This window comes from Emys orbicularis, chromosome 10 (genome assembly GCF_028017835.1).
Source record: "Emys orbicularis isolate rEmyOrb1 chromosome 10, rEmyOrb1.hap1, whole genome shotgun sequence".
Classification (NCBI taxonomy): domain Eukaryota; kingdom Metazoa; phylum Chordata; order Testudines; family Emydidae; genus Emys; species Emys orbicularis.
In genome coordinates, this window is record NC_088692.1 from 16,189,690 (window position 1) to 16,208,348 (window position 18,659).

Below are 18,659 nucleotides of genomic sequence, written 5' to 3' on the forward strand. Positions count from 1 at the left end.
GCCGCTGCCTAGTCCGCCCGTCTGTGCAGCCGCGGCGGGGGCCGCGATGTTGGCCGACAGCCTGGTGGAGGAGTTCGAGATCCGCGATGATGAGCCCTGGTACGATCAGCAGGACCTGCAGCAAGGTGAGCAGCCTGGCCGGGGCTCCGCGTGGATGATGCCCGTCTTCTGGGGTCTCGCCCCTCCGGGCGCAGGGGACTGGGTCTCGCTGACCAAGGCGCTGGAGGAGCCTTCTCTGGCGGCGGCTGCTTCAGGGGATGGAGGGGGGGGAGGACAGGTAAGTCTTGGGGGGGACTCCCTATGAGAGCGGGGGGGGCAGGTAAGTCCCGAGGGGGCTCTCAATGAGGTGGGGCAGGTGAGTCGGGGAGGGGGAATGATGTGGGGAGAGGAGAGCAGAAGGGAAACGTGGACCTGGGGAGGGATGGGACAAAAAGCGGCGAGGAGGGGTGTGAGCGCCCGGGCGGACAGGACGGGAGCGCGCGGCGGGAGGGGAGGAAAAGGACGAGGGAGGGTGCAGAGGACAGAAGGGTACAGTTGGCCCCGAGAGGCTGGGGGGGTACTCGGAGAAGGGGAGGGGGCTCTCTTGGAGAGGGAGGAAATGGGAGACAGCTCTAGGCTGGGGGCGCACAGGAGGAGGGAGAGGGCTCTCTTCTCTAACAATTGAAGCTGCAGGGCGTTTGCCATTATGCAGCTTCTTAGGGGACCGGGGCTTTAACGGGAGGCTAACCAAGAATAGCAAAGTACTGTAAGGCGCAATGGTATCGTGCCACCTTCGCAGTCATGGCTTCTGGGCCGTGTGTGACTGGGTAGGAATACGGACTTCTGCAAAACAAACCCTGCATTTAAAGAGTGGCTTGTGTACCTGGCTTAAGAACTGGTTCTTCCCTTAACTTTGTTCGCTTTTTAGGGGTTAGACTGTGCCACTCTGTGTAATGCTGTACCTCTTACATAAAGCCGCTCGGTAAAGAGAATGCTTTTGCTTTAGCTGCAGTGCTTGCTTAAAATAGAGTAGCTGTAAATAATACTTCGGGGTTTCCACACCCCGTCACCGCCTCCTGCCTACCTGTAATTAAAGGGCTTGCAATTGATTACATTGTAAATACTAGGATGAGTACTTTGTAAATTACATTGATTACATTGTAAATACTAGGATGAGTACTTGAGGCTAACAAATTTATTTGGGCATAAGCTTTCCTGGGCTATAACCCACTTCATCAGAAAGCTTATGCCCAAATAAATGTGTTGGTTTCTAAGGTGCCACAAGGACTCCTTGTTGTTTTTGCTGATACAGACTAATAGGGCTACACCTCTGAAACCTGTCACATTGTAAATACTGGAATATCTTTATTATGGTTAGATGGTCAGTTACTGCTCTCAGCTCTTCTTTACACAGATCCTGTTTACAACTTACTGTGAACATTCATTGCATAATTCCAATATGAATTTGCTTATCTTAATAATAAATATGTACCTCTTAGTGCTTTTTCATCAGTAGTTTGCTAAGTATTTTATAAAGCTGGTAAGTAGGCACTGAGGCACAGTAGTGGACTGAATATATGACATTATCAGTTTTCTTAACTTCTTGTAGGCATTAATTGAAATGAATGTAGAATAACTTTCTTTGGCTTTAACAATGTTTAAAATTGGTATTTAGACTTATTTTTAAAATCCTATGTACATTCTTAAATGGCCAGCTCAGAACTGGAAGATTGAGAGAAGTGGCTTCCTCAAAACTAGATTTAATTAAAACTTGATTTCGCTAAGCTCTTCCTCATATAAACTCTTTGGAGTAGGGGCAGTTCTTTTGTTCTATTTGTACAGTGCCGAGCACAGTGGGGTCCTTATCCATGACTGGGGCTGATAGATACTATTACACTATAAAGAATAAAAGTAGGGAAAACCCCCCCACTGTTTTCATACTAACGTCAAGCAGCTAACAATAAAAATTCCATCTCTCTAAGGTCACAATAAGTCTGGAATTTTGTATGTTTTGACCAACTTTACTAACTGTTGAATAGCTATTTTTGAGTGCTTCATACTCAAAAACAATAGTTTTCTTAGGCCAGGTCTACACTAACCCCCTAATTCGAACTAAGGTACGCAACTTCAGCTACGTGAATAACGTAGCTGAAGTTCGAAGTACCTTAGTTCAAACTTACCTCGGTCCACACGCGGCAGGCAGGCTCCCCCGTCGACTCCGCGGTACTCCTCTCGTCTAGCTGGAGTACCGCAGTCGACGGCGAGCACTTCCTGGTTCGACTTATCGCGTCCAGACAAGACACGATAAGTCGAACCCAGAAGTTCGCTCGCTCGCCGCCGAACTACCGGGTAAGTGTAGACCTACCCTCAGATTGTAACTTAATATGATCACATAACCATAAATAGTTTGCTGTTGCCTAGAAAAACTGGTGAACCATCTAAAATTATTCTCTAATGATTTAGACCTTTTTTCCAATCCATTGTAAAGCTGTCACTATTCAAAGCCAAACATAGCTGTGTGAATCACCAAAACTGCCTCATGAAGTGTACTATGATTCGCTTCTGCCTTATAATGATGTTCCTTTGGTCTGATCTGAATGGAAAATAAGTGGATTCACCTTTTTTTTTAGTATTATTCCTTGTATCAAACTGTTATTTTGTGTTGTACTTATAAGTTCCACCTCACAAGTTAGTGTATTTCAGTGATGGTTAAGAGATTCTCATATATCAAATAGACTTAAATACAGATTCTCTCATTAGAAAATGCCCTAAGTGTAAGTGATGATTAGCCTTGCCAAAAAAAGATAATAGTAAAAAAATCACAAAGCAGGAGGTAAACTTCCTGTAAAGGGATTTTTTCCTCATACTGCTTTTTTTAAATGCTCTATTGTCTGCAATACTCTTAGGAAGTTTGAAAATATTTCCCATCACTTTAAAATCTGGCAAACATTGACTTTTTGCCCATTGAGTAGAACTGAAGCTAAATGATGAGGTTTTTTTATCTGCAAATGATTTTTATAGCACCCATTATGTCAAGAGATCTATGCATTAGCGTAATTAAAATTAGCACAGCTCTGGGAATAATATTGGATGCTGCTGCTATGCTGAGAGAGATCAGGATGGTTTTGAGGATCCCTTAAAATTAACTAAAAATCCTAACTCCCTTAGCAGTTGAGTAGTTAAATTTTAACTCTCAGGATTTGAAAATCCCAAGTTCAAAGTAGGTCAAAGTTCAGACCAAAACTTTGATTGTGTTATGAACAATAAACTCCTGAAACTTCCACCTTTAAAAATTGAGAATTTAATATCCAGCCAGACTTCTTGTTAAAGCATAATGTTGCTTGAAGTGAATTTTCATGTTTGAAATATTCAAGAATGGGAGGAGCAATTCCCTGCTTTCGTAGGACTGTATTTTGTTGCAGTGTATTGACTTTCTGAAAAGGCTTCTCTCATATAAGGAAAGTGATCATAATGCTGTTGTTCAAAAACTAACAAAGGATTGAACAGATTACAATCTGGAATGGAGGGTATAATATACATTCCATGGTGACAATTCTAAAGCTTGCTTAAAAGCAAGGATCTGATGGTAAACCAGGACTGCTTAGTAGTCTCTTCTGTTGTTGAAAATATCATTTTGCTGTACAAAGTCCTCTTATGTAGACTATTAAAACATTGGGGGGAGGTGGAAATCTTGACATCTCCCCCAATTATAGTAACGGTGTCAGCATGGTTTGTACTCCAGTGTAATTAAGTGAGAAATGTTTAATGCAATAGCAAGAACAACTTCTAAGTCTCACTTTAGTGTGGACATTCCAGACATAATTAAACATGATGAGGGGCAGAGATAGAGCTACCAAAATCTTACTCACCTTATTTTACCTAGAGGAGTAACTCATAAAGTGACTGACTTTAATTTGCATTATTTAAGTAAGAATGGATGACTGTGGCTCACAATAACTTTAGCCTCAAAGTGAAAAGTGACCTTCCCCACACATCTGTTGGGATTTCATTAACACATTGGCATAAATTTACAGTACCTGAGATCACAGCTAAGAAATTATAGCTGCTGTCCCTCTCTGCACTCATTGTACTGAACCTTTTAAAGAATTTACATTGCTTTGTTTCCTTATTCATCTGGACATCTAAGTCCTATATCTGCTTACTTATTTTTCTTGATTATCCACGCACTTAATGAACTTACTTGGCTGAGAAGTCCTTTCACTGGCCAAACTCCCCTGGACATCAGCATACTTAGTCTGCAGGATCAGTTGAGTAAATTAAAAAAACTAATACTCTTTAACACATATGCTAATGGGACTGATTATTTTTCCCCCCAAAGATGTTATACACGGGTAGCTCCCATTGATTTCACTGGGGTTTATGGGTGCTCAACCTTGCTGAAAATTGTTTAATTAGAAAGATCCTTTCTGTAATGCTTAAAAATACTGGAGTTTTAGTACAGAACAAAATCTCTCACTTCTTTGCCTGTTTTTAAACAATGGGGTTTGTTTTGGTTTTTTTACACGCATTTTCTTGGTCTTTTCCACCTGTTTTCCTGCCTATCACGAGAAAGCCAACAGATTCTCTGAGAAGAATGGTGAATATTTCCTATAAGAAAATATCAATGCTTCTGTGAATCTTGTGTCAAACTAGCAAGAGTATGTTTAAATCTGCAGCATGTACTTAGGTGCGCCATATAGACAGGAATACTTGCATACCACTTTATATGTTTGAAGTGCTGGGTAAATACTAACAATATGTACTGACATTCATGCATATGTAACTTCATGTTTATATGCATAGTTTAATTTCTTCTAACTGCACTTCTAGATACACTTTTTGTAAAGTATGCTTAGAGCCATAACACAAATCCAGGAGACAAGCCCAGATCCACAAAGATATTTAGGCTCCTAACTGCAACTGAAATTAATGAAAGTTAGGAGCTAAATACCTTTGAGGATCTGGGACAAAATGTTTAACTTTGTGTGTTCTGAGTAATTCTAAGAGTTATAAACATTCTTTGTTTAACAGAATCTTATTCTGTGCCTTATTTAAAGTATAGAGCCTTATGTGATGACAAAGTAAAAGTTGGAACACTGTATTATTTGAGGTAACAGAAAAAGTTGCTACAAATTGTTGAATGGCTTTAATGATTACATGACTGCTGGTTACCCAAGGCTAGTGTGTTGTGTTGGTTTAGAATTTGTAAAATAGGATTATATTTGTATAACATTATATAGGGGATTATAGACTCACTGAAGTTAGACTGCAGGAGTTACCCCGAAGAGAGAAATGTGGAAAAATAAAAGGGGCTGTTTCTGACTGCCAGTTTAAACTTTATCTTTGCCTCTGGTTAATCAAAATGAAAGTTTACACTGTCTGCCTCTGTAGATTGCAAGGAAACATCAAGCAAAATGTCTTAAGTAAAGTTGGTGAGGATTGGGAGATTTGTAGACAGCCCAGAAAATTAAGCTGTAGCTGGGTTTGCACTTCTTAACAAATGGACTCATGATCAAAATTATTCTTTCAACTCCTACGAGGTTAGAAGAGAAGAAAATTCTCCCTTTATTGTGACCATTTTATAAAAAGTGCAGGGATATACCCACTACATGGCCTATGTATTTTGTGCATTCTAGAACATACACACTTTGTATTCATAAACAAAATTAACTTAATATTGGTTTATATAACCTTTGGATGCAGTAGGAGGGACTTCTGTTTGCTGGGTAATGAACCTTTTAGTTTGAGGAGATTAGCTGTAATCCTAAAAATGACATAAGGAGTGTGGTGCAAGAAGATTGCATTGATGTCACTATAGAATGATATACTAACCTTTAATTACTGAACTATTTAGCAGTATATCACCAAAGAACAACTTTATTTCTGTTTTCTTATGTACATCAGTTAATGCCTTGTTTATTTCCCCACTATTCAATTAAATTGTATGGTGTATTTTGATGTATACAATTTACATAAACTTGCTGGAGTATCAGAATCCCAGTACAATGTTTGGATGCCATGTTCTCTGGCACTGCTTTTCTACAACTAGTAGTTAACTTGCAAGATATGGGACTAACAACTACTATAGTACAGTGGAGTGTTGGGCCCTTGTCTACAGTAGGAAAAAAGTTTAACTTGGATGCATTAAATTTCTAAACATGGGCATGTTATTGTGTATTTAATAGATTCCCCCCCCCCCCCCCCCCTGCTACTGTGGATATGGCCTCTGACTTGCTGCTGTTAGTAGTCATTGGGTGTGGGGTTTAAATTTACTTACTCTTACTGGTGCAGATCTTGCCCTTTTCTTTCATAGAATCATAGAATAACAGGGTTGGAAAGGACCTCAGGAGGTCATCTAGTCCAACCCCCTGCTCAAAGCATTGATCAGTGGCCTTTGTTTTAAGAATCAGATTGCAAGGAATATTTTTTCTTTGCTATTCTCAAAGTAGGAAATAACACCTTTGAGAACAACTTTGTTACAAGTAAAGAATATATAATTCATGGATTATTTGATCTGCTAAAGTACTTTAATATCACTCCGAACACCCTGTTGGAAGATCTCAAGTTTCTGTGCATATTTGTTTAGGAAGTTCTTTAGCTTATGCATCAGAATGTAGTGATAATTTGAATATTCTGTCTAAGTGAAGGCTGCCCAAATCAATTTTTAACAGGATTTTATTCTATTACAGCAACTGGATAGAGATAAGCTATCAAACTAAAATGAAACAAGATAAAAACAAGGGCATTTGAACTTCCAACCTAAAGAAATATTGGGAGTTCATATTCCAGCCTATTATCTGTACCGCTCCATATATATTATACATGCTTTTAAATCTTGGCGGAAAGAATTCTAAATTCTCCTTGGCTTGTCCTTCCTTGTATTCTGGCACTCTGCCATTTATGATGATAGTTCCATATATCTAAAATTTAACAAGATTGTATTGCCAGCTTGCATGTATGTGACAATCTGGTCATGGTCCAAGTGATGTGAAAGAGGTGGAAAATTACAAACTTTGCATAAGGAATTGCAATGTAGCTATTGGATTCTGCACTTATCTTCTATATGAAATATAATGCCATGTTTGGGGGGTTACTACTCTAGCAATAACCTAGATTATTGATCTCCATTGTCACACAAAGTGTGAGATGCATGCAACATAAGGACTAATAATGTGCTACTTATTGCATATCATTCTTTCATAAACTTGGAATTTACTAATCCAGGCTATAGTTAAAGGAGGGCATCCAAGTTTAGATGTAGTCCCTGTATATGTGTGGATTCCTCATTCTTTAAAAACAAAACAAACGAACAACTGCAATATTCATAGGAACTCTGGAGATTGCTGAGGAGGATTAGGCTGAGTTTCAAATATCTTTAAGAGAACAAATAGCATTTAGAATCTTTTTGAGAAAAGGAAACTAATCATTGTCTGGTGCTGTTTATAAGTCGAGAGACACAATACATATCTGAGCACATTATCTAACTTCCTATTTCATCAGAAAAAGTGTTTGTTTGAAAATCTTCAGCTGATTGTCTAATGGTGCTGCATGGGCTGGGTTGCCTTTTGGGGTGGTTGGAGGAGCAAGGGGACATCAAATATTGTTCCAGGCCTGGCCTAACCAGTACTTAACAGGCCTTCTTGCTTTTTTACTCCCCTCTCAGAATGGGTTTAGCAGTTACACTAGATCCCTCAATTAGCTAAGAGCTACTTGGTGGTACACTACTGGGACTCATGTGTTTATGCTGCTCTCTGCCTACCATGTCGGGAGCATCATTCCCATTCATCCTCATCTGCATAGGGGACAACGTGAATGGGCAGATGTAGATGGGGAATGACAGAAGGCAGAGTGATCAGGTGAGGAAAGTAAAACTAATGTGGTGGAGAGGAGACTAAAAAGGATGGAGTGAATGAGGGGGGAAAAATGGAGAATTAGCCTCAATCTCAAAGAAGTTGTATTGTAGCATAATAGCTTGTACTTGGACACAGTTATAACTACTGTAACTCTGAGAATTTAATTGAAATAACATAGTAATGGTCAGATTGCACAAACTGGGTCTTAAAATTTACAGGCAGATTATTTATTTATTTAGATCTGCATCTTGCTGCTGAGCTTGGGAAGACATTATTGGATCGTAACACAGAACTGGAGGAATCTTTGCAGCAAATGTATGCAACCAATCAAGAGCAACTACAAGAGATAGAGGTAAATTTTAAGGAGTATGGGTGAGTTCTATTGCAGAGTTTGATAATCTTGTAGTGTGGACATTGAAATTATTTGGATACCATGAAACTTGATTTTGATGTGGTATTATGACTCCTTCAAAACTTCATCTTCCAAGAAAACATTCTGAATGCCTCTTGCAGTTAATTTTAGTCTGATTCTAAAACTTCTAAAGCTTGATAACATGCATAGACACAGTTTCCGCTCCTTAGTAGAATCTTTGTATCTTCACTAAATTTAACTTCTATAACTATAATGACAAGTACCAGTTGTGTCTGTATAAACTAGCTGTTTCAGAATTTTATACTGTTTAAAACAAGGGTTTCTCTATATAAATACATGATGTGGGTGGATTACTTTTCTTAACAAATCCAGAAAATACATGTAGAAGAAATCTGTAGGTTTCTGAAAAGCCTGCATTATTTGAAATAGTATGACTAGCTGTTTCCACAAATATCTTCATACGCACAAAAATTGTAAGTTTAACAAATGTTATCATGCCGTACGCAAAAGGCTTCCTGTAATTACACAATAGAGAGCAGTGATATTTTTGCATGCTGTATATTTAATATTTTAGTCTGATCAACAAGTATTAAAGTCAATTGCAAAGAACTTATTCTATTTACAGTGTTTTCAGCATTTCAATCATCCATTGATATTAATTTTAAACTTTTAAATTAATGAAATGAACTGTGAAATGAACTGACTGGTAATTAAGAAGAATCTACATAACTGAATAGTCCACATGATACAAGTAGTATTAAAGCAGTCATCAATTTAAAGTAAAGTGTATATATCTGCCTCCAATTTAGAGAATGTTGAAATGATCTTTCAGTACAATAATGGCAATCACTACAGCTTTAATCCAACATTTGTATTAGGTTGCATATGGAAGCAAATAATGCTGTGTTGGTGGTAACATGGCATTTTAAATTCTAGGATGCTTGTAGGTGTCCCATGTTAGCTGTTTTTTTTTTTTTTAAAGAAAATTCATACAACAGGTGCACAGTATAGACAAAAAATGCCCTCTTCTAAGGATACCTTTGTATTGCTGATTATTGACATACCTCACACAGCTTACTTGACTTTTCCCCCCTATTAAATCATGGTAGATCTAGTCTCTATATCCAGCTCATTCTGCAATATAGAGGACATCAATAAAGTAAAACAATGCTGGAGTTAAAGCTACCAACCACAAACAAACCCAGCCTATCTGCATTTGTTTATGCAGAGCCCTTGAAATGTCTCCCGAGTCCCCCGAGTCTAAATGGTTCACAAATAAGATTGATCCTTAGGGTCTGAAGTATGTAAACTCTTAGAGCAACTACACAAACTATTAGGTCTCCCACTCTGATGTACATTAAGGTGCAAGGAAGGGCAATGAAAATGATGGGGGGGGGGGGTATGGAACAGCTTCTATATGAGGAGAGATTAAAAAGAATGGAACTATTCATTTTAGAAAAGAGATGACTAAGGGGGATATGATAGAGGTCTATACAATCATGAATGGTACGGAGAAAGAGAAAGTTTTATGGTGTTTACCCCGTCACATAACACAAGAACTAGGGCAGTAGTTCTCAAACTTATTTGATCACCCCCCCCCCTCTTCGTGTATGTAGTAGTTATGCCCTCTTCTCCCCTACTATCCCCCAGCCACACAAGTACATGTGCCCATATACGCAGCAGCGCTTCACTTGAATCATTTTTTGCTTCTTTGTTTTTCACGTGAATTTTTTTCTGCTGCATGAATGAGCCAATGATCCATTGTAATAAGAGCAAAAGCAAAACAGTGATTGTAGTCCATACTTAAATAAATGTGCACACTGCATCGTAGCAAACGGATTAACATGCAGATGGCAACGACTTTGTATAATGCTAAGCAAGCTTAACAGATATCTGTCAAAATGCACAGTGCCATCTAGAGCCAAATGCACAGTGCTATCTGATATGTCTGGAGGAATCAGCTTTGCTAGTTACTTGTTGCTGTGGGTAAAATGTGTGCAGTAAGATTTTCTCCTCCCCCCCTCCCCCCCCGCCGAAAGATTCTCAACTCCCTCCTGAATACATTCCACGCCTCCTAGTTTGAGAACCTATGAACTAGGGGGAATCACCCAATGAAATTAATAGGCAGCAAGTTTCAAAACAAACAAAAGGAGTACTTTTTCACAGAACACACAATCAACCTGTGCCAACAAGTATCACTGGGTTCAAAAAATAATTAGATCTATCCTCCATGAAATTACCTGTCAATGGCTACTAGCCAAGATGCTCAGGATGCAATCCCAGGCTTCAGGTGTCCCTAAACCTCCAGCTGCCAGAAGCTGGGACTAGATGATGGGGGATGGATCACTTGAAATTGCCCAGTTGTGTTCATTTCCTCTGAAGCATATGGCACTGGCCACCATCAGAGACTGGATACTGGTGGACCATTGGTCTGACATATGGCCGTTCTTATGTCCATCACCTTGTAATGCACTCATTTTACGAAGAGACGGTGAGGAAATGCTATAATCTTGCCAAAAGAATAAACTGAAAAAAATATGTCCTAAACACGTTACTTGAGAGTAGCTATCTAAAGAGCCTTGTTGCGTCTGCTTTATTCGTGTAGATTTCTTGAGAGCTTATTTAAAAAAAATACTGATTTAACCTGATCTTTATTACAGTCAATTAGCGTTGCGCATAATACAACTTGTGTATGTTTCATTTCAAAAGACAACTTCCTTGTCTTCGCTGCATAGGAAGGGCTAAGGGAATTGAAACATGTAGAACTGTTCATAATCTTATTTTGAAGATTAAAACTAAAGTTTTAAACACTTGACATCATTAGGTATTTAGTCTCTGATCATTATATCTGACCTTTGCACTGACACGTATGCTAGTAACTAATCATGATGGATATAATAAATGGTGCAATAGCAGATTAAAACCAATGCCAGAAAAACTAACCAAGACTGTTTATGAATCTTGGCATCTCTTGTAAATCCAAATGTGGGGCGTTACAGCTCTCCTTTTCATAATGATCTAGTGGAGTGTAAGCCTGCTTGGCAGTGTTTCACTTGCAGTTACATATTAAGTTTTCCTATTTCCCTTGCAATTGATGTAGATGCTAGTGTGAATTTCTGAAATATCAGGAAAGCCAGTACAAACTTTGATGTTTGCATTTGGGGTTTCTGCTCTCATCTCCTGCATGATATTTTCAAGTTACGCTGACATCAGGCATGCAAGGTGAGATGAAGTGTAGTTCCTTGAGAAAGGGAGTAATCTACTCTTTCTCCCTCATGTTCCATTCCCCCTAAAGTATAGCCTGTCAGCATAGGCTACCATTCAGTGGGTTCTTTATTATGCATTAAAGCACCTAAATTCAGAACTCTAATCTTCACGTTTATATGCTTAGTCACCTTTCCCTGTTGAAGAAACCATGAACGTTTCCAATTTCTTTGAGACTAGCAGACAGGGAAAGTTAATCTGAAATGGGTCACACTGAGATTCTGTTGGTTAATCCACATGCTATTCTTGTGTGAATCCTGTGTCACGTCCCCGGGGGTTGCAAAAAGATCTAACCAACAGCTATCCGATTGATCTTTTAGTAGTTTGTTTGTAGCAGTGCATAGCCCTAGATTAACTTGTAATCGCTTCTTAAATTACCTAAAATGTAAAGCCATCAACCTTCTAATGCAGTAAAAGGTTAAGTAGAATATTAGAAGCTTTGATTACATAATTAGTAGGTCACTTACAAGAGTAATTGCTCCTAATCTAGAAATCTTTCAGACAACTTTGATGTGGATGATTTTGAACATTTAGCATCCAACTGTGTAAAATGTGGTTAAATTTAGAACCTAATACTTCAAGAAATATTCTATGTTCAACTTCTTTAGGACAAACTAGTTCATGATAACGTGAACTTGATTTTAAACTTATTCTAAAGATCATGGAGCAAATAACTAAGCAATCAATTTGCAAACACCTAGAAAATAAGGTGATAAGTAACATTCAACATGGATTTGGCAAGAACAAATCATGTCAAACCAACCTAATGGCTTTCTTTGACAGTGTAACAAGCCTAGTAGATGGGGGAAGCGGTAGATGGGGTATATCTTGACTTTAGTAAGGCTTTTGATACCGTGCTGCATGACCTTCTCATAAACAAATTGGGCAAATACAACCTAGATGGAGCTACTTTAAGGTAGGAGCACCCCACTGGTTGGAAAACCAGTCCAGAGAGTAGTTATCAGTGGTTCACAGTCAAACTGGAAGGGCATATCAAGTGTGGTCTCACAAGGATCAGTTCTGAGTCTGGTTCTGTTCAATATGGCATAGAGAGTACACTTATAATCTTTGTGGATGATACCAAGCAGGAAAGGTTGCAAGTGCTTTGGAGGACAAGATTAAAATTCAAAATGATCTGGAGAAATGGTCTGAAGTAAATAAGATGAAATTCAATAAGGAAAAATGCAAAGTACTCCACTTAGGAAGGAACAATCAGTTGCACATATACAAAATGGGAAATGACTGCCTAGGATGGAGTACTGCGGAAAGGGAGGTGGGGGTCATAGTGGATCACAAGCTAAATGAGTCCATGTAGCACTGTTGCAAAAAAAAAGCAAACATCATTGTGGCATGTATTAGCCAGAGTGATGTAAGCAAGACACAAGAAGTAATTCTTCCACTCTGCTCTGTGCTGATTAGGCCTTAACAGGAGTATTGTGTCCGGTTCTGGGTGCCACATTTCAGGAAAGATGTAGACAAATTGGAGAAAGTCCAGAAAAGAGCAACAAAAACGATTAAAGGTCTAGAAAACATGACCTATGAGGGAAGATTGAAAAAATTGGGTTTGTTTAGTCTGGAGAAGAAGACTGAGATGGGACATAACACTTTTCAAGTACATAAAAGGTTGTTACAAGGAGGGAGAAAAATTGTTTTTGTTAGCCTCTGAGGATAGGACAAGAAGCAATGGGCTTAAATTGCAGCAAGGAAAAGAGACGGCTAAGGGGAGATATGATTGAGGTCTAGAAAATCATGACTGGTGTAAAGAAAGTAGATAGAGAAGTATTATTTACTACTTCTCATAACACAAGAACTAGGGGTCACCAAATGAAATTAATAGGCAGCAGGTTTAAAACAAATAAAAGGAAGTATTTCTTCACACAATGCACAGTCAACCTGTCGAACTCTAAAGAGCATTCAGGAATTAGTGTGTATGAGACTGTTGCAGTTTTGAAAACAAGTCTAACATAAGAAAGGCCGTACCGGGTCAGACCAAAGGTCCATCTAGCCCAGTATCCTGTCTACCGACAGTGGGCAATGCCAGGTGCCCCAGAGGGAGTGAACCTAACAGGCAATGATCAAGTGATCTCTCTCCTGCCATCCATCTCCACCCTCTGACAGACAGAGGCTAGGGACACCATTCCTTACCTGTCCTGGCTAATAGCCATTAATGGATTTAACCACCATGAATTTATCCAGTTCTCTTTTAAACTCTGTTATAGTCCTAGCCTTCAGAACCTCCTCAGGTAAGGAATTCCACAAGTTGACTGTGCGCTGCGTGAAGAACTACTTCCTTTTATTTGTTTTAAACCTGCTGCCTATTAATTCCATTTGATGACCCCTAGTTCTTGTATTATGGGAATAAGTAAATAACTTTTCCTTATCCACTTTCTCCACATCACTCATGATTTTATATACCTCTATCATATCCCCCCTTAGTCTCCTCTTTTCCAAGCTGAAGAGTCCTAGCCTCTTTAATCTCTCCTCATATGGGACCCGTTCCAAACCCTTAATCATTTTAGTTGCCCTTTTCTAGTGCCAGTATATCTTTTTTGAGATGAGGAGCCCACATCTGTATGCAGTATTTGAGATGAGGGCGTACCATCGATTTATATAAGGGCAATAATATATTCTCAGTCTTATTCTCTATCCCCTTTTTAATGATTCCTAACATCCTGTTTGCTTTTTTGACCGCCTCTGCACACTGCGTGGACATTTTCAGAGAACTATCCACAATGACTCCAAGATCTTTTTCCTGACTTGTTGTAGCTAAATTAGCCCCCATCATATTGTATGTATAGTTGGGGTTATTTTTCCCAATGTGCATTACTTTACATTTATCCACATTAAATTTCATTTGCCATTTTGTTGCCCAATCACTTAGTTGACAATATACATGTGTGCATCTTGGTTAACTCTTCTTTGCCAGAGGATGTTGTGATGTCCAAGACCATAACAGGGTTCAAAAAAGAATTACCGGTAGATAAATTCATGGAGGATAGGTCCATCAATGGCTATTAGCCAGGATGGGCAGGAATGGTGTCCCTAGCCTCTGTTTGCAGGAAGCTGGTAATGAGCAACAGGGGATGGATCACTTGATGATTACCTGTTCTGGTCACTCCCTCTGGGGCACCTGGCACTGGCTACTGTTAGAAGACAGGATATTGGGCTAGATGGACCTTTGGTCTGACCCAGTAGGACCGTTCTTATGTAAGGGCAGTTTAGGTTGGACATTAGGAAAAACTTCCTGTTGGGTAGTTAAGCACTGGAATAAATTGCCTAAGGAGGCTGTGGAATCTCCATCACTGGAGATTTTTAAGAGCAGGTTAGGCAAACACCTGTCAGGGATGGTCTAGATAATACTTAGTCCTGCTGTGAGTGCAGGGGATTGAACTAGATGACCTTCTGAGGTCCCTTCCAGTCCTACAAGTCTGTGGTATTTCTGGTCCAGGAATGACGTAGTGCATATTTGTATGCAGGATACCTGGAACTTTGAAGTATTTGTGTGTAGTAAAATCCATATAGACGTGTTCAGCTGTGGGAAAGCCTAAGGTGTTTCTAATACCAAGGGATTTAAAGATGGTTTATTACTCTTACGTAGGAAATCTTTATCCTAGGCTTTCTAAAAGCAGTTTCACCACTACAAAATAAACAACCTGCTAAGTTTCTTGAATAAAGAGGATTACACTGAGAACATTTCATACAGAATTAAAAAAGCAGGAGACCTTTGATTGGGATTATATAAACTAGAATGCCCCTTGTGGGTAATTAAAGTTTGTTCTAATTTGTACTTCCTGATAAATAGTAATCCAAATATCATTAGTTTACAGTTTTAAGACTGAACTAAAATCAGTTTCCTTAAACTTAGGGCAGCTTTATACACTGAGAAATTTATTCTGATTTTAAAGGGTTTGCCTATGCAAAGTATAACCCCAGTGTTGCAGCTGGTAAATTGCATAATTATAAACTGGAAGTTGTAATTTAAATCATCCTTATTCTAATTTAAGGAAACCGCATGTGGCATGGTGTCTTGCTATTTACTCTGAGATTTAAAAGTGCTAGTGGGCTCGTTTGTGGAAAACACTCCTGAGCTATTTAAGGGTACAATGTCTTTCCACAGTTCTGCAATCAAAACTAATGTACATTGTATTATTCTTGACATTTATGGGAAACAAACTGAAAATCCTGATTTAAAAATGTAAAGTTAAAACTTACACTAAGTGGGATTAAACATTTTTAGCAGTGTGAAGATGGTAACTGCAAATTATCTTCTAGTACCTTACAAAGCAAGTGGAGCTCTTACGTCAGATGAATGACCAGCATGCAAAGGTTTATGAACAGCTGGATGTTACAGCAAGAGAACTGGAAGATGCTAATCAAAAACTAGTTGTGGATAGTAGAGTGTCACAACAAAAGATATTAAGGTAACTAAAGTTTTGTGGAGCAACTTTTTTTTATATAGAGAGGAATTGGAATGGAATACTAGTCTGACTGCATTAGTTTATGCATTTTTGGGTGGCTGGTTATCCAGTTGTCTAATCACTGGGCTTTTGGGTTGAGTATGTGATTTTGTTTGTTACTGGTAACTGTGGAGCAGTTTCCAGAGGAAGAAACACAAAACTGAATGGATAGTGACTGAGCTCATGCTATTGGTCATGCCCTTGACTTAATATGACTGGCTTTAACAGCTTTATATGTTCATGAACTTCAGCCTGACAGAGACTATTGAAAGTCTGCAAACCCATATAGATGACCTTCAGAGACAAGTGGAGGAATTGAAGAAATCTGGACGAGGCCATATGAACCATGAGAGATCTGAGCAGCCACGATCCGTGCACAGCTTCTCATGTTTGAAGGAGCTGTATGACCTTCGCAAGTAAGACGCTAACTCAGTGATGTGTCATTTTATTGTGCAAGCAGATTTTTTTAATCTTTCATCCATTTGTTTGCAGCAGAGAAATCAGACGTGCATTTCTAAAAAAATCTCAGTGTCACTCCAGACAAATGAGTTAAGACCAAAGCTGTCTTCACAAGCCTACTTTTAAGCTTTAATATTGACACTTCTATAGTTCATACTCAAGAGGTGATTTTTTTTTTTTAAATTAGAATTACAAAACATGCTTGTATGAAACTTTGTCAGATTTCTGACAGTGGATTTTATGACCATTCTGGGCATTCATTAAGGTTTTATAGTGGAAATGCTGAGACTTTTAAACTGCAGGGTATGGATATCTTATAGTTTGCAGATCCATTTCATTATGAGAATTGTACAAGTTAAAAATGGGGGAAATGTATTGGATTATCATGCAGTCTATCTTCTTCCAGTACTAGGAATGTCCTGTAGAAAGCTATATCTTGTGGCCTCAAAGAAATACTCTAAAAAATCTCAAGAATTCTGGTTAGAGGTCTCCATGTACAGTAGATTTTATATCTACAATTTGGTATTGCAATTAAGCAGTTGCCATACCACCTGAACTGGGAACCATGTATCACTGGGTACTGAATTTACTAAAGCCCTGTAGAAAAGCGTTCTGTTTGATTATTGAGGCATTGTAACTTTGTACAAATAGATACCTTAATGACCAATCTGGTTCTGTTTGGAAACCATTTTTTTCCCAACAGTGAGTTTAAATTCAATCTCTGTATTATCCAGAAGAGGCAGCCTAAAAGTCATAGGAAATCTAAGCTCTGACACTTTTTGTTTCTGCAGGTATTTTGTTTACGATCATATTTTTGCAGAAAAAATTACTTCAATGGATAGTCAGCTGAGTCCCATAGAAGAAGAAAATGAGAACTTAAAAAAGGCTTTGACTGTATTACAAGCCCAACTTAATCTTGAAAAGGAGAAAAGAGTGACGATGGAAGAGGAATATCAACTTATGGTAAAGGAGAACTGTGACCTTGAACAGAGGCTGGTTGATAAAGACTTATACCGGGCTCGGGCAGAAGAGCTTGAATTAGAAGTGGCTGAAATGCGGCAGATGTTTCAGTCTGAAAACACATTTGTCAACAGCATGGAGAATCTAGTTCCAGAATCATTTTTTATTTCATTTAAAGAGTCTTTAGAAAGGGAAATTAGTCAAAGCCCTTCAGAGGATGCATCCTTGACTGTCCCCCAGCTTGATAAAAGGGCCCTAAAAAGAAGCAGCAGTGAGACCTTCCTAAGCAGTGCTGCAGGAGGAGACCTTCTAAAGGGCCATGAAGAAACCTGTATTAGAAGAGCTGAAGCTGTGAAGCAGCGAGGCATCTCCTTGCTTAATGAAGTGGACGCTCAGTATAATGCTCTGAAGGTTAAGTACGAGGAACTTCTGAAGAAGTGTCAAATGGATGAAGATTCTTTGAAACATAAGGCTGTACAAACCTCAAAACCGTATTCCAAAGACACTAGTGTGGGGAACATCCAGTCTGACCGTTCAGCTACTGATCAAGAGTATGGAAATGTTGAACTAACGGGCTCACCCACAAATGCTATACCTGAATATAAAGCTCTCTTTAAGGAAATTTTTAGTTGTATCAGAAAAACAAAGCAAGAAATAGATGAACATAGAACAAAATATAAGCGTTTCTCTTCTCAGCCCTAACACTTGTTTGTATTAACTATGCTGATGACCTGTTTTCCCACTGAAAAGTTCTGTATTAGTCCAGAAGGGAAACATTAAGGGTCCCTCTGGTGTTTGTATGTATCTTGCTGTCACATGTGTACTCCCTTCAACTTGAATGTATGTTCACTTTATTTGTAAATATGTATGATATGGTCAACCCATTAGTCAGTTGTATTCTCTGTGCACGCAATGACCCCTACCACACAGTAAAAGTTATTGTTCAGTGGGAGTTGTTGGCAGTCTTAAAAGTAGAAATTTGGCTTAATTTTTGCATACTACGTTTGTCCTCTCCACAGCAGCAATTGACAATCTAGCTCACTGTGCCCAGTATGCTACAGAAGCTGTAGACCTAAGGAGCAATGATTGTATTATACTTTTTCCACTGTGGGAAATTTGGAGTAAATTTTTTCCTTACTTCACAAACCAAAAAGGTTTTGTTCAGTCTTAGCCTTGTGGCTATTTTTGTGTACTAAAATCAACCTGTGGGAAACCTCTGCTTCAGACTGAAATTAGTAGTCAGTCTAAACAGATGTGCCCTGGCAGAGATGAGTGGAAACTGGCACAGCAGCCTGTATTAGGCTTAATTTAAGC

At 38.9% G+C, this 18,659-nt stretch overlaps 1 protein-coding gene across 1 annotated transcript; it reads left to right on the forward strand.

The window, feature by feature from the left end:
- The first annotated feature begins 46 nt into the window (after nt 1-46).
- Nucleotides 47-18,047, forward strand: CDR2 (cerebellar degeneration related protein 2). Its single transcript, XM_065412564.1, has 5 exons — nt 47-125; nt 8,072-8,184; nt 15,742-15,890; nt 16,178-16,342; nt 17,177-18,047. Exons 1-5 carry the CDS (start codon nt 47-49, stop codon nt 18,045-18,047), a joined length of 1,377 nt encoding a protein of 458 aa, XP_065268636.1.
- Nucleotides 18,048-18,659: the final 612 nt, after the last annotated feature.

Coding starts and splice junctions, on each gene's coding strand:
- CDR2 (XM_065412564.1), top strand. CDS start 47: ATGTTGGCCGACAGCCTGGTGGAGGAGTTCGAGATCCGCGATGATGAG. Junction 126..8,071: donor TCAGCAGGACCTGCAGCAAG/GTGAGCAGCCTG, acceptor TTATTTATTTAG/ATCTGCATCTTGCTGCTGAG. Junction 15,891..16,177: donor TCACAACAAAAGATATTAAG/GTAACTAAAGTT, acceptor CATGAACTTCAG/CCTGACAGAGACTATTGAAA.